Here is a 17,003-nt window from a genome sequence, read left to right as displayed (position 1 = left end):
GAATATAAATATTTTGGATGGAATCAAATAGAGGCATGAAGGAAGTAAAATACGTTTATAATTAATATATTTCATCAAATTTATGTGAATATAGTCTACATTGCATAGTTGAGAAATCTTATTGCTATAAATAAGATTAGGTGGCCTTTGACCGATTTATTTAGTGAGTTACAAGCTTATTGGAAAAGTCAAAATTTACGATTAAAATTTGAGAAATAATTCGCATTAAATTTAAACGAAATATTTTAAGCGAATATTGAAACAAAGTTTTATAGTGTTAATGAAAATATTCGATTTATTTTCTTTGAATACAAATTTATGTTATAATTAATTTATTACCGAGGTTTAGTATATAAAGAGAAAATTAAAAGAAAATATTATTAAAATTGCTTAATAACATATGCTGTAGCAACAGCACATGTGTAAACAATTACTCAATAAAACAATTAAAAATTGAGAATTGATTGCGGTTATAAGCTGACTTACGATTTTATTATTGGTGATACTATCAGGAAATAGTTTTTATATATTTATAAATGTATATTTTTTTATATTTATATGTGCGCCCTAAAGCAGTAATATTGGTGCGATATATAAATACACGACATTGTATATTTTGCCTATATCATATAATAAAGAGGCTGTATATAAATCCTGACTGTTAAGAAAATGTGTTACTAGGTCTTATTTGGGAGCTAAAAGATCGTTTTTAAAAGTCTGAACGAACATCCAAGCGAAATACGGACAAGAGTTTAAAAGTCCGGATTTGTCTGTACAAATTCCGACGTATAATCTAAAACACAAATAACAGTTTGTTTTGAATTAAAATCCATTTATCTCATAGAAGTATAAACAACTTGTTAATGTTGTACGTTTGTGAACTCACTGTGACTCACATGGGTGCGACAGTTCAATTAAAATAAATATATAAAAAAATTAGGGCCTTGATAATCTTTGCTTAGTAGTAGTAATAGTTTAATAAGAAAGTCAGATTTTCGCTTTAGTACATTGTGTAGACTAAGGCCTAGCATGACACGGAGAGTTTCAGCTGGGCGATACGATTATAATTCAGTACAATTAAATATGTAAAGCAATCTTATTTTTATCGTTTTATTTATAACCATTATCCATTTAATAATTAATTTATATGACTTACTACATTAATATAATATATTATAACCAGGCGCGGGCGGTAAGATACTTCCCTCTCGATCGCTCGCGTGTTAAGTGACGAAAGTGAGTGAGAGATAAGAGCATGCAGTCTGCATGCCCTTATCTCTTATTCACTCTCGTCACTTAGCATATCGCAATATTATATTATATTGCAATCAGTGGTAGATTTACGAACGGCCCCCCGGTTTGACAATGACCCCTTGGATTTAAAAAAATATATTCTTGATGAAATATTTTTTTTCTATAGCAATCCAATATGACGTCATGAAAGTTGAAGCACTTTCCGTAGAAAAAAAAAAGCGTACATTATTTTACTAAATGCATCACTGTTACGAGAAGCTCTATATTTTCACTTAATTGTAGCCGTGAGCTTGGTTTGATTTATTGCTTCCTCTAAATATCGCTGACGATAATAAAAGTCAATGGAGCGGTTGAAAATCGCTGATTTAAATCAGTCCAAATCAAACATTCGTTGCTCAAGTTACTTCCGCTTTTTTGTGTATTTACCATCACAATAATATTTCTGTAAATTTAGGCATTTAGAAAAATGCACAATTTAAAAACATTTTCTTAAAAAAAATAGTAAGGTATTAAAAGTTTTAAAATATTTTGTGTTCCCAATAACTTGTTAAAAGTGTTGCGAGGTTGTCCAAAAGTAATGTATTAAAGTAAGTGCCAAAATATTTTAATTACCTTAAATCACGGGCGGATTAATCAATTGGATACGGAAAATCGGTATTTAATTTCAATATCTTATTGAATGGAGCCGAAAATAATCTTTAAATGCGTTTTTTTTAATAATAAATATCGAACAAGGTGTGAAAAATACCAAATATGTAAGGAAAAGGAAAGATATTGAAGAGCATCTGGCAAAATGCGAATAAATAGAATCGAAATTTAATAAGAATCGTTACACTCCAGTAACAAGACAAAGATGTGGACTTTCATATAATTAAGGTAATTTTATGACATAATAGAATGGTTAGATTAAATTGACGAATTCCTTTAAAATAATTAAAAAAAATACAAGTTGATCCAATTCGAGCTTTATATGTTGGCAGTACTGTAAATCAAATTAAATATATATATTTCTTAAATACAACCTGTCTGTAGAGACAGGTTGTATTTTCCGTTGTCCATATTTCACGATAAAAGGGATATGTCCGTATGAACGTATATCGATTATGACCTGCCAATGTAAATCATTTTCCAGTAACTGATTGCTAATATTTCGAAATAAACAGTTGGAAATCACTTTGTAAAGAAAAAAAATGTGAATTAAACAAAAAATCGCTACTCTTATTTTCCAAGTAGTACTAAATTATACTGCCGTTTTAATAAAACTAAAATATAGCAATACTTAGATTTTCAATACAGGGTAAAATGGAGTTTAAGTTTTTATTTTTTTTAAACTTTTTACTATGTATAACTTTCATTACATAATGAGATAACATATATACATATTATATAAACACATAAAAATAAAATTAAAAAAAAACATAAAGCATATTTTTATTATCGATTAAAATTTGTAACAAGATTCTATACTTATTATAAATAATTTAAAATATTTTGGGATCTCTGCATGTTTTTATTGTAATATTTAATTATTTATTATTGGGAGTCTAAACAAGTATTTTTAAAATATTAAATACACATTTGACGTATTGTTTCTGTCTATAATAGATAGATATGAGGGCTGTGGATGAGGAACACTAATCCTCAAAGGGTTTCGCAAAGCGGTGAACCAGCTAATGATATTTGGCGATTAGCAAATCCCCTAATTGAAGGTGAAATTACAAATTGGTTTTGCATCGTCCGTTTTTTAATATCATATAAAAGCAATCAAGACAAGCAAGGTCGAAAATAAATAGCACTTTTAAGAGGGCAAGAAATCTGATAAGTCGTCTCAAAAAGACACTTTCCCCAAAAAATATAGCAACACATTTAAAATCAATTATTTATAAAATAAAACATTATAAATAAATAATAAAACTGTATTTTTTTTTTTGTATTCCTTAGAAATTTATTTTATAAGGATTTAGAGAGATATAAAAAGTGGTTTTTAACATGCGGTAAATCAATACTTTTGTGTACATCAAATGATAGAACGATTTAATATATCTTAGTACATTAATACAATGAAATAATCTTTAGGTAATGTTACTTAGATAACAAATTAATATATATATATATATATATATATATATATATATATATATATATATATATATATATATATTATATATATTATATATATATATATATATATATATAAATATATATATATATATATATATATATATTTATATATATATATATATATATATATAAATATATATATATATATATAAATATTTATATATATATATATATATATATATATATATATATATATATATATATATATATATATATATATATATATATATATATATATATATATATATATATATATATATATATATATATATATATATATATATATATATATATATATATATATATATATATATATATATATATATATATATATATATATATATATATATATATATATATATATATATATATATATATATATATATATATATATATATATATATATATATATATATATATATATATATATATATATATATATATATATATATATATATATATATATATATATATATATATATATATATATATATATATATATATATATATATATATATATATATATATATATATATATATATATATATATATATATATATATATATGTTTTTATTCGGTTAAAATGTCCAAAGTTAAAATTAAAATATTCACGATATCAATGCAGAACCCAAATGTATAAACCATGTATTTAATGTATTATATATAAAACGATGAAAAACCAAATTGTTTTGTAGTTAAACAAGATAAGCGATTTTAACGTATTTTTTGTACTATTTGATAAGAATTCAATTTAAAAGTTGAATTCTTATCAAATAGTAGTAAATAGTAGTAAAAAATTTATTTCATTTCTGTTAAATTGCTTACAGCCATAAAATAAACTAAAATAGTTTAATGTATTATACATTATAATAAATACTCTGATATACAATACATTGCTATTTAAATGAAATGCTATTTTTTATCTGTAGCAAATTTCACCATAAGTGACTTTCAAGCGTATGTTAATCCACTTGTCCATTTGAACATTCATTAAAATCTATTGATTTATAGGTTCCTAGATAATCGAGTAAATCTTCACTTCCGGATTTATTGGAGTCATTATTCATTATTTTACCTCTGTATCCTTTCTAGCGTTTCAAACGATAAAGGACATTAAATCAATGCGTGGTAGTACTCGACTGCGATGGAAATATCTCCATTAGAGAAAATGACAACGAGAATCTGACATTTCTCATTCAACATGTAAATTGAAATGACGACGAGGAAAAATCGTTTTCATAATAAAATGAGAATTTCTCATCTTGATGAATATGAAATATGTCTATTATCACACTAAAGATCGCATGAAATTTACTACTATCAATGAAAATAAACGTAGTAAATTGTAGTTAGCATAAAGGGCGATCGTGTAAAGCTATTATACTACTCAATAACATAAATCTTATATAAAAAGAAAGTAGAATAAATTAAGGAATTATTTACTGTGCCGTAACATTATTGCTTACCTTTTAGTAATTTATTACTCAAGTCTTACAAAATAATGTTTTAATGGTGAAAAACTGTTTTATAGCAAAATTTGAATAAAAAAATATATTATTTTTTAGTATAGCAAAGTTGCACTAAAAGAATATAATACATACAACTACTTTATTATTAGATGTTTTAGTAAAAAACACGAAATTAAACTAAAAAAATAATTAAATTCAATAAAGCGAACGTGGCATTGATATTTATTAATATAAGAAGAAATTAAATATTGCATTATATGCAAGCAAAAGTGTCAATAGAAAAGGTTTTAATTAAAATATTTTTAGCAAACAACATCCAGTGCATATTTGGTTATTAATATTTGCAAACAACTTTTATAAAAGTAATATATTTATTAACTGTAGTAATATATTTTTAATAAAGGCATATATAAGTAGTTATATAAAAGCTTATAAATATTTATTTAAAATAATTTATTAAAATTAAATTAGGACAATCGTAACCTTATAGGTTATTATAACAATATACAAAAAATAGAAATAACATGAACCGTACCAGCTCCTCGTAGCTAGAATTAAACAGGTCAATGTGTAATGGAGCCAGGTAGACCTCAGCTTAGGGAGCCATGGTAAAAGGTGTGTCGTGGTGCGGCAAATTTTTAATCAGTATATTTTAAAAATATCAACACAAAACAACTGAGGCAATGAATGCTTTGAAAAATAAACATCGTATATTAAATACTGACGAAAGAACTAAGCAACATACAGACTTTTAAAGATAAATTTACAACCATTGACAGTGTATTTCAAAAACGAATGAACAAAAATATTAGAAGATTATCTCAATCATTTAGCTCATAGAAACACAAAATATTGCGATACGAGGATCATTTTTATATAAAAATGATAATGGTAAGAACCCCATAATGAGGGAACTCGTAAAGAATAACACTAATAATAAGATGCACTACCATTATTTGGGTAAAAACATTAAAAAATAAATAATAGAATATATTGTAACAAAGTTGATAACTAATAAATATTATTCTATAATTATCGATTGTATGCCAGATTTCTCATATATCGAATAAATGATAATAATAGTTCATTTTGTAATTATGTTACCTTTCCCAAATATAGCAGGAAAGTATGTAAAAATACAAGAAAGTTTTTTAGGTTTTATAAATATAGATGATACAATAGGTAAGGGGATGACTGAAAAGATATTCAAAACGTTACAGAAATATGATCTGTTGTTATGTGATCTAAGGAGCCAATGCAAGAAAAACATAATGGTGTTTAGAATTCATATACCAATTGTCTTTGCATCCAAGAGCATTTTTCGTTCTCATACATTAAATTTCATGTGTCAGCTATTTTTTGTGTAGATGCGGAGACTTTTGATATAATACAGCGTATTTAATTCATTTTCACATCATCTACATCAGGCCTCGGCAACCTTTTTTTGGCTGCGGGTCGAAATAATTAAAATGTGACTATTAAAAAGACTATTCGGGTCAGTAAATATTTTTGGTCCTAACAACCATATATCATATGTGGTCTAGTCGTGACATCGTAACACGTTAAAAAAATGATATTTGCAGAACTGAAATGGGTCACTTCAAATCACCAAACGGGTCACTTGGTGACCCGCGGGTCATAGGTTGCCGGGCCCTGATCTACATAGAAGTGGAACATTTTAAAAAACATATTAAAAGGTTTACTATAAAACCTCTTAGGTAGTCTAGCTGAATAGACTCACTTAACAGCTCAACGCCCGTGGACTCGTATACGAGTCTTGAAAGAACATTGTTTAGTGGCCGTGAACTCAGGCCTGTATCATACGTTTTATTTTATTAAAAAAAATACTGAGATACCATCAAGTTTGCCTCTATATGATAATAAAAGATATTAGTATACTATTTCTACACTATACGTCTATAAATGATACTTCTCTTCAAATTTTTGTAAAAAAATCGTCTTATCCCATTGTATCGCAATGCAATGAGTCATCGCCTTTATAGAACACGTGTTTTTTTTATGAAATCTTTGTATATAATTATTTATTTCATATAAAAATAATATTTTATGTTACACTCCTTGAACGGAAATGTTTGGCTAGGTAAACATAAAACCAATCCAATTAAAATAAATCGAAATAGTACATCAATTAACAAAGTTTTTCAACCTGAAATTCTGTATATTATTGCAAAACTTAAAAGTAAAAACGTTACGGTATATGTAGATAAATTAGATAACACAGAACAAAAATATCATCTGATAATTTTTAAAACATTTTTACGGGTGTTTGTTATTTTGATATTTTTTTCCATTTGGAAAATTGCAATGATTCACAAATTATAAAACTAGGAGGAAAAGCTACAATTCAGATAAATTATTGCCGTATTATTTTATTGATGTCATTAAAAAAATCTCTGAGGAATAAAATCATGTACGAATATGTTTTTATCATTCCAAATATTTTGTGTAAATTGAAAATGGCTACAAACCATTTATTCGTAAATTAATAATTAAACACTATATTCTTATTTATATTTATTTTTATTATTTACAATTTTTTTTATCTATTTTAATATTTTTTGATACGTTTAAAAACATTCGTCAATATAAAGAAAACGACATTTTTTTCACATATTCCACTACACTTTTTATTTTTATTGGCTGATGATTTGTCAGCTTTTCCGAAAGCCTTTCTAGTGGATCGACAGCACGGCAAGATATGGAAGAAACTGCTGAAATATCTTCAGAATTGATAGATCCCACTGAATTCTGCATTCATCCTTTAGCTCACTCAAAAGAAAATCTTTGAATAATTTTTCTGTTACGATTCAAATTTTAACTGACACAAAACGGATTAAACAATGCGCATTGAAATAAATAAAAACAATCTCTTTTGTTTATTCCATTGTTTTTCGAAATATTAAGTAACTTGGTTACTAGATATTGATCGGCGCGATCAACATCTTTTATGTATATAAATAAAATATTTCAATTGGATTAAAGTTATAGGGAATTTACTAAAAAAATATTGTTTGTTATTATTTCGCGAGATCACCCGGCCACCAAGCAAAGTTCGGCAAAACAACACCGGGCGGTAAGCTGTTAAGCCGGTAAGATACCAGTTGGATCAGATAATTGAAACTTTAGAAAGTTTCTTCACTATTCATCAACCAATCGAATCTGCAACAATTGCGAAAAATAAATCAGAAGCTAACATTTTACTTGACAACATTTTCAATTTATTTTTTTGTTCTGGTTTTATTTTTCACGATATTTTAAGCAATATTAACATTACTAGTAAAACTTTACAAAGAGAGCAATTCAATTTAGACAAGGCTATTTCTCTTATTTCCAGTGCAATGAAATTTCTTAATGATTATAGAAGTTATAAAAAGTATAAAAATATTTTGCTAAATGCATAAAAATTAAATATCAAAAAATTTAGAACTCAGACTTAAAAACTAATATTTATCATAAAAATAAAAACGAAATATTAGAAAATAAAGATTTTTTAAGATTTTAGACACCATCATCGCGATTGATCGTTTAAATTTGCTAGTAATTTTCACATGCTTTTAAATTTAAATAAATGCAGACTTTTTTTTATAAAAAATACTGGTTCATAATCATTTAATTGCTTACACAAAAATAAAAAAAAAAATAATAAGTTATTAAAAATAAAAAATAAATAATAAGATTATGATGAACCCTTTCGATCGATGTTATTTTACGTGTATATTAAATATCATATAAGCTTGGAGTCCAAGTAAATGCCCAGGTATTTAACGCTCTTTTTCCATATTATGTGAGTGCCTACTGTTAACGGCAGCAGAAACATAAGAGTTTGCTTCACGGAATCAGATACCTCAGCCATTTACGTTTGAGTGAAATTTTAATTTAAAATAAATTAACGGCTTAATTACCACCTTTACGTGCTGAGAAAATTTTCATTTATTCTCAAAAGTGATTTAGAGATCTTTAGTGAAGATTTTTGACTCAAAACGTTTTTACTGAAATCGTAAGAATAATCTGATGACGAACGGAATCGAAAAAATTGCACTTTGTGACACTAAAGAACAGACAGTTGACGGAAGCCCATCTCCATAGAAAATCTAAATCTCAGTAAATAGAAGTCCGCAATAGATCAAACGCATTTAAACAATATAAAATAATTTGCATACAGAAGAAAACTTGCCCTTGTAACTACCGTATTTATGTCATTAATTAATAACGTTAGGAGCAGAGGGACCACGTTAGATCCACGAGGAACCCCTGAAGGGAAATATATAAAACAAGTTTTGAATATGAGCATACTTAGTCGGCTTCCGAGGGCAACAAAAGCAAAGTCAAGGGCGTCTTTTAAATATTTATTTGGCGGTCAAATAAATAAGGAACTATACAAAAATAAATTGAGTACGATTTGCCTAGTAAGTCTGATTGATAGTGGAATAAATTCCAATGTTTTCTTGTCGACTTTGATTATCGACAATGTCTGTTGAAAGTTAATGGCTAATATATGACTGTAGTTCGCAGAAAGGCCGACAGATTGTGTGAAAGTCTCGCACCTGCGCCGTACGATAAGCGAAAGCTCTATCGGAGCTTTCGCGCCAGTACCGCAGCTTTCCATTCGTCGCGCTCGTTCCGTACGCTCGGAGCTTACGCTGGCGCTCTCAAAGTTTGCGCGATGTGAAAACTAATTTCATACTTGACGAGTCTGTGCAATTTATAAAATTTAATATGTGTTCAGAATCGATTTGTCATTCAATGACGTTAACGTTGAAAGTTCGTCATTATGTGATACGCGAGTGAAAAATGATGGAATTGACCGAAAAGAATTTCTCTTCGTACTTCCACCCCCTCAGGCCCTTTGTGGAGGGTATGAAGGAGGTGGAGCACCCTTCCAGCCCAATGATGTCCATAGCTTCGGAGATCTGGAATAACGAGACCATCGTCAACGAGCAGGCTTTAGAATTAGCCAATTCCAGTGCTCCGATCGCTCCTACGTTTAACAACGACGGGTTGACAGTGGTCATTGTTTATTGTGTCCTTTTCGCCATTGCTGCCGTCGGAAATTTAACAGTGTTTATAACGTTATTTAAATCGAGGCGAAGAAAATCAAGGATCAGCCTGATGATCACTCACCTGGCCATTGCTGATTTGCTGGTCACTTTTGTGACTATTCCGTTCGAAGTACGTATAATATACAATTTAATAATTTACATTTAGAGAGAAAATTTACAAGTGGGTTGCATTAATGAAACGAATTCTAAGCACCTGAGACTAATATATTCATATATACTGTGTTGGGATAATATTTCTAGTATTATATTGTAGAAAACATTAGGGACTTAATTGATAATGTCTTGATAATATTTTTCTTCAGATAATTTTTTTTAAAAGAATAATAACTAATTAAAAATAAAATAAATGTAGATAAATTATATTATATATATATTAGCTTAGGATCAATAATAAATATATAAAATATCGACTTACTAAAAGTTGTAAGTGATTTAATAATTATTAAAATATTTAGATGTTATTCAGATATAATAAAATAAGTTTGAAATAACGTCGTATGTAAATGTATTCCTATATTAAATAACCCATAAAAAAATTCGATACTCAAGATTTATTATTAAAAAACCTGAAAAGCGGTTCTGTTACAATATAAAATTGGGTCGATATTTTGTTCAAATCCAATAGGATCATGGAAATTACAGCTTTATTCAGTAACTTTGTGAAATGAAAAAATGTGCTGTGCTTATCAAATCGCTGTCATTGTCTCTTCACAATTGCGCATGTGACAATATTGATCAAGAGATGACCAGCAAAACTGTCCAGCCATCTTTCTATGGCACGGCCATATCGTTATTTCAGGTTTCTTCATAAGTGGTAGGGTTTCGGTATTTTATCCTTAACAAATCCTTCCTTGATTAAAAACAGGGAAGAGTGTATTTTATTATACATTAACACACCTGCGTCTTAAAATGCAGTAATGAGATTAATTGCAAATTCTTAACATTTAAAGGTTGAATGAACACAAATGACTTGATGTAAATTAATTTATAAACCTTAATGGCTCAGACCATAAACACGAAAAATATTACTTAAAGAGCTTCTAATTAAAAATAAATACATAAAGTGTCAAATTTATGTACTAAATTGAAAAATAAATAAATTAAAATTGCAATATTTTTCCGCAGCTTTCCTCCAGCTATTACCTACGCACCAGCGCTTATATTATATATAAAAATATATGGTGTATATTTTTAATATATTTACAAAGAAATCAGGAAACGAAAGTTAATAAGCTGTTTATAAAATTTGTGCGACGTAGGGACATCCTATTATGCATTACATAATATATTTGTGTACGTTATTTATTATTGTAAATTTAATATGTAAATTTAATTTTCAAAAAGGTTTTTGATAAATTTAATTATTTCAAATCCAATCTTCGATATAAAAAGAAAATTATATTATCTAGTATTATATTATATATTTACAATGAATATTTTTGCGAATATATTTCAAAGCATAAAAAGCTTATAAATATTTAAATTAAAATCTAATAAATCGTATTGTATCGACAGTAAAAGCAGCCATTGATTCAAGTTCCATAAAGACTATTTATAATATGTATAATAATTATATATTTTAATTATAAGCAGTTCATTGGTTTCATTGTTAATTTTTTTTTAAATTTTGTTGCACACGTTTTTAAAGAAAGGGTTTTAACTCAACGTGTATAAGTGTATTTTAAAAATTCTTTAATTTATGTGATATTTACTAATACAAAAATAATATGTTTTGTGCTACATTTTATTAAAGCAACGCATAATTCATTACAATGGAGATTTTATACATCTATAGAAATAAATTTAATTTAGCTAGTGTTTTTTCTGCAGCATCATGGGTTTGTGAGATAAAAGCATTAGAATGTTACTTGAATTTTGTAATATTTTCGTCTTGGTTTTTGTCTAAAAATATACGTTGAAAATATATTAAAATAATGAATAATTTATATTATTAAATCTTTTTTTAAACTAGATATATATTATAAATATATTACTTCTTATATATTATTTCGTTGAAAGTGATGATCTTCGATTGTAAAACTTTGAATAGTGCAAAAAACATTGCTTACGGTTTCGCGCAACATTTCCGTTGTTTTTGAAAAAAAAAAAAATTTCCCCTTCTGCTCAATCGCTTCTTTTATCTTGTATTTGGTCTTCTAGTAATGACCATCAAAGACAGGAAAGGTTCTTGAGATACCTTTATAATAGGGTATTTGGTTATTCTCCTTTTTTGTCTTATAGCGCTTTTTTAATGTACGTTGAGATATGATTTTCTGGGTTCTCGCATAAAGGGCGTATCCTTAAGCATTTATTCAGAATACTATAGGGTACTGTCGACAATTCAACTATTCTTGAGGAATTCCAGTTTTGAGTTCTGGTCCGGTTCATATCATTTATTTTTAATAATTTATGATTTTTTTTCTGTGTTGTTTTTTGTCTTTTTAATGGTGCTAATAAAAATATTACACTTAAAGATATCCCTTAAAAATATTTGCTTTGATACACCGTAACCAAAATATGAAAATAAAAAAATGGCGTATAAAAATACAATATCATATTTTTGATCCGGTATTCTGTATGTATTCAATTGCATAAAAAACGTGATATAAATACTAATGATCCATGTGAAAACATAATTCACCCACATAATATACATATAGATTATATAATACATACAAGAAAATGAATAAGTAACTTCACGGGAAAATTATTTTTATCTGATAAAATGCGAGTCAAATACAAAATTTACACATTTGATATTTAATATAACAATACAATAAAAAACATTTACTCGTGGTTTTCTATAGGAAAATCATCGTTATTTTTTATTTGTACCCACCATTCATCTAATCTTTATATAACATCATATTTAATGTGTATATGCTGACATCATGAAAATATTTAAAGGGTGTCATTTTTTTTCAGTTGCTCATAACATTTGACGATAATGATTTTCGCATAGAAGCTTATTGGTTAAAAATTGTTATCGTGTGTAAAAGTGGTGAAAATTGGCTACACATGTGTCCATCGGAATAGTATATGTATATATATATATGGACACTAAGAAAAAGGTTCACCCGATAAAGATTTGATGCGCTTTGAAAGAAATCCAATATTTTCGTAGCGAAAAGTGGCAAATATATATTTTCTGTTATGGAATCTAGTCTTATTTTGATAACTTTTTATGAACGAAAAGTTTATGCTGTGAAGTTTTAACGATGGACATTTAAAATATTATTTTTATTGTTATAAAAATATTGAAATTGTTTTAATAAATATTTACATATGTACATATTTAAGTTTAAGTATGTACAAACATATATAAAAAGCTATTTGTAGCAACTCTATGTAAACTAAAATGAAAATGGGATTTAACCGCACGAAATAAAGTTTTTTAAACCCTATTTCTAGTTAACGTTTAACGCCGGAGTTTATGGAATATGATACGCAAAAAAAGAATATAGTGTAATTCCAGTAAAATATTGGATATGACTATGCATTACACGTAGCTGTAATAAATGATAAAACCGACTATAACAAAGAATCAGCGTGAAATTTACCAAATAAATCAAAAAAATCTATATATTATGTATAAAAATGTAATTTCCCTGTAAAATAACACATATACGTCTCACACGTAGCTGTAAAATGGTAAAATATAGTATATATTATAGCAAAAAGTATAATTTTGTTATAAAATACTGAAAATGTTTTTGTAGTGATTTATTTACCATAATTTTACAGCATTGTCTATGATAATTATTAAAACGACATGTATATTTTGTAGTTTTATAATAAAAACACGTTGAAAAATTGATGATATCTGAAACTTATTTTTGCAACAAAAAGGTTCATTTTAATGTACAATATAATGCAATCAAGTGTAATTGATTAAACCTAATTATATACCTTATCATCTTTCTGGCAAATTTTTTATTGTTAAGTCAAATAGGTTCACAATTCATTTAATTTTTTATGATGTTTCTAAATATTATTAAAAAATATATGTTTATTAAATTATTATGAACAAATTAAGGGTAGTAAACACATCCTTAGATATAATTCGTTTTATTAATCACTTCACGAGCGCGATAATTTTATTTTTAAATGTATATAAAATGAAAATATCGTTTAATACTTTATAGCATTATAATGTTTTATTTCTCGAAAACATCGTTTGCGGTCGTAAAGTGTTTATTAACTCGCATTCTTAGACATTCTGGAAAATATTTATAATAATTAAAGATCACAAGGACTAATTTAACATAAACGTATTTTTGTTGTTATATTTTATAATTAATAATAATAACAATATTTTACGGTGAATATGATTATTCAAATGGTGAAAAAAGTTTTATATTTAATACACATTTATAATAATATAATAAAAAAAATATATAATAAAATTAGATAAACAAGGGTTCTGTTAGAACTCTCACAATGATTATGCTATGTTGAGTTTATGTTGATGCGCGTGGAACTATTTTTGTGAACTTTAATTAGAAGAAATTTAAGCTTTCTAAATAATGTTTTATTACAATGCTCGTGGAAGCTTTCTCGTTCTTGGATCTAAGTGCAAGGTTCTGAAAAGCATAGTTCAAGTTGATGCTGGTTCAGATCCCTTGGAAGCAAAACTACTTATTTGTGTATGGGGGGGGGGGGGGGAAACCAGTCATGGGAGGAGCCCCGGTGGTGTTCCTAATAGAGATATTAAAGCACAGTAAGTGACTGCGGTATAAAGTCAAAAATTTTGATTAAGGTGAATTAAAATAAAATAATATATTATACCGAGGCGGCGTTTCGGCTTATATTTTTTGGGAAAAAATAAAGTTGATCAACAATTTATTTTTTAAGATTTTCCCCAATTTCTCCAGCTATCACACAAGCACAGGTCATTTGGTCGGGAGCTGCAGTTGTTAGCAATAAATTTGTAATGACTGGGAGTTAAATTTATATATTGAAAGTCTGACTATGATAACTTAGCAAATTTATACAAAATATTTTGTATTTATATACAGATATGTACTTTACATTATCTCATACATGCATTCATATACACACACCTTAATACTTATTCTTATTAGATATACACACGAAATATTTAATTATACTAACAACGATATAAAAATATAATAGTGAACCTTAAAATAATTGCGAATAGATTTGTTGTAAATATGTGTTGAAAACGTAATAAATCATATAAATCTTTAAGACCTGCCAAACAAGTGTATTCGTTACGCCAACGTGATGATAGAATATTCTGATATTGTAGATTATGTAAATGCTTTTACAAAAAAATAATGGCCCACAAGTCTATGGAAAGTGCTATCTGGAATTACATGTGCTTCATTAGACGGTAAAATTACGACATCCTAACATCTTATGTAAGCAAAAAAAATCTCTTTCTTTCATTGAAAGTGCAGAATACGTGTATTCTTAGTACTTTCATCAATAACTTTTACCAGAACTCTCGATTTAGAATACGCGAGAGCTTATCCCAACTCGCATCAAACAGAGCTACGCTTAAAATCGACCGAGAGTTAAAACACCGAGAAAGCATTTATTTTCTGCTTCACGTCAATTCTGTTCCATCTACGAAGTCTAAAATACAGTTTTAACTCGATCTTTAGAGACGATTGGTTGATACGAGATGCAAACTACATTTAAGTTTTTTCATATAGGGTACAAATTGTAAAATACACGTGACCATTAGGTCAGAAAGCAGCATTATGCATGGCAAGCTCGTTGAAAAGCTAGATGGGTAATCTAAGAAAAGCATTCATAAGTGTTTTTTTTATATGACGCATAGCATCGACGGATTGAAGACACCACCCACAAGCAACTTCAAAAAAATCTTAATTAAATACACGCTACGTCGAGAATGCAATAAATTCTTCTCCAACTCCTTTTGCAAAAAAACATAAACACAAATATAGATACGAGCCGTATTTTCTCTTGTAAAGATATCTGAGACATTTCCTCTGAATTTTCTCTACAGACAAAGAGTTCACTACTTCGTTATACTTTTAGATAATAATGCGTTATTAGCTATTCTTTAGACGTGGCATGACTATTTAAAGTCAAAAGTCGGGTCGTTTGCGGTAGAGTGATCGATGGGGTTGTCGGCCAAAGACAAAAGCTGTTCATTTGAAAGAGTTGTCAAAATTTACTAGTTTGGTTTTTCGGTATCCCAATGTGTATAAGAATTGTATTAAATAATACTATTATATATTTATATTATTAAAAATAAGACAAAAGAAAGCTTCGTTTGTAGCATTGTTTAATTTCTTGATTTCAAGATGATAAGATAATTTAATTCGTTTTTCTAAGAAAACGCCCTTTTCCTTGTGCATTTTTATGTACAAATTGGTAACGTTTCAAACGAGAATATGATTTACCATTTCGCAAAGTAAATGTTTATAGGCTGAGGAAGAAAAGCGTACATATTAAAATATTGCTTTGATCCTAAAATTAATGTTGGAAGAAAAAGTCTCTGGTAAAGGATAACGACTGAAAGTATGAAATAAAGGGTTAAATATACAGTGTATTGTATATAGCTATTATTAACAATTATGTATTTGTTATAAATATTAAAAAAAATAATTATTTAATATATTAAATAGCACCGATAATATCACACAATCCTTTCAAATTTGAATTCAATACCCAGCAGGAATATGCCTATTCATTCGTGTTAATACAGTAATTTCATCTGGGAATTATCACGACACATTGTGTATTAAAATCTATTCAATTTTAATTATGTATGTATTTAAATTACATATTTTACATTGTTTTATGTATTTAGTATTTATTATGAATACATACATCGGCTGAATGCGTAGTCATAGCAAACGTTAATATTAATACCTTGAAGGTAAAATTATGTTTTTACGTAGAGAAGATTTGTAATATATAACTGAAAACGTTTTCTAAATATGAAGATGCTTAAAAAAAATAATATGTGGATAAAATTGGTATATACTACTTGAGCGCAAAAAGAGTGAATTTTATACGACAAACGAAGTAGCCTTTTCATAGTCGTTTATTAGAATAAATACGTTGAATTAATTATCTA

General features: G+C 27.2%; 1 protein-coding gene across 1 annotated transcript in view; it reads left to right on the top strand.

The window, feature by feature from the left end:
* The first annotated feature begins 9,656 nt into the window (after positions 1-9,656).
* Positions 9,657-17,003, top strand: part of LOC148230606 (adipokinetic hormone/corazonin-related peptide receptor variant I-like) — an 89,310-nt gene continuing 81,963 nt past the window's right edge. Inside the window, exon 1 of the mRNA XM_088195694.1 lies at positions 9,657-10,034. Within this exon, the coding sequence (XP_088051820.1) occupies positions 9,657-10,034 (378 nt within the window). The remainder of the gene's footprint in view (positions 10,035-17,003) is intronic.

Source organism: Plectrocnemia conspersa, unplaced genomic scaffold (assembly GCF_051122295.1).
Source record: "Plectrocnemia conspersa isolate PC_06_02 unplaced genomic scaffold, ASM5112229v1 ptg000010l, whole genome shotgun sequence".
NCBI classification, from domain to species: domain Eukaryota; kingdom Metazoa; phylum Arthropoda; class Insecta; order Trichoptera; family Polycentropodidae; genus Plectrocnemia; species Plectrocnemia conspersa.
This window is presented reverse-complemented; position numbering and strand designations above follow the sequence as displayed.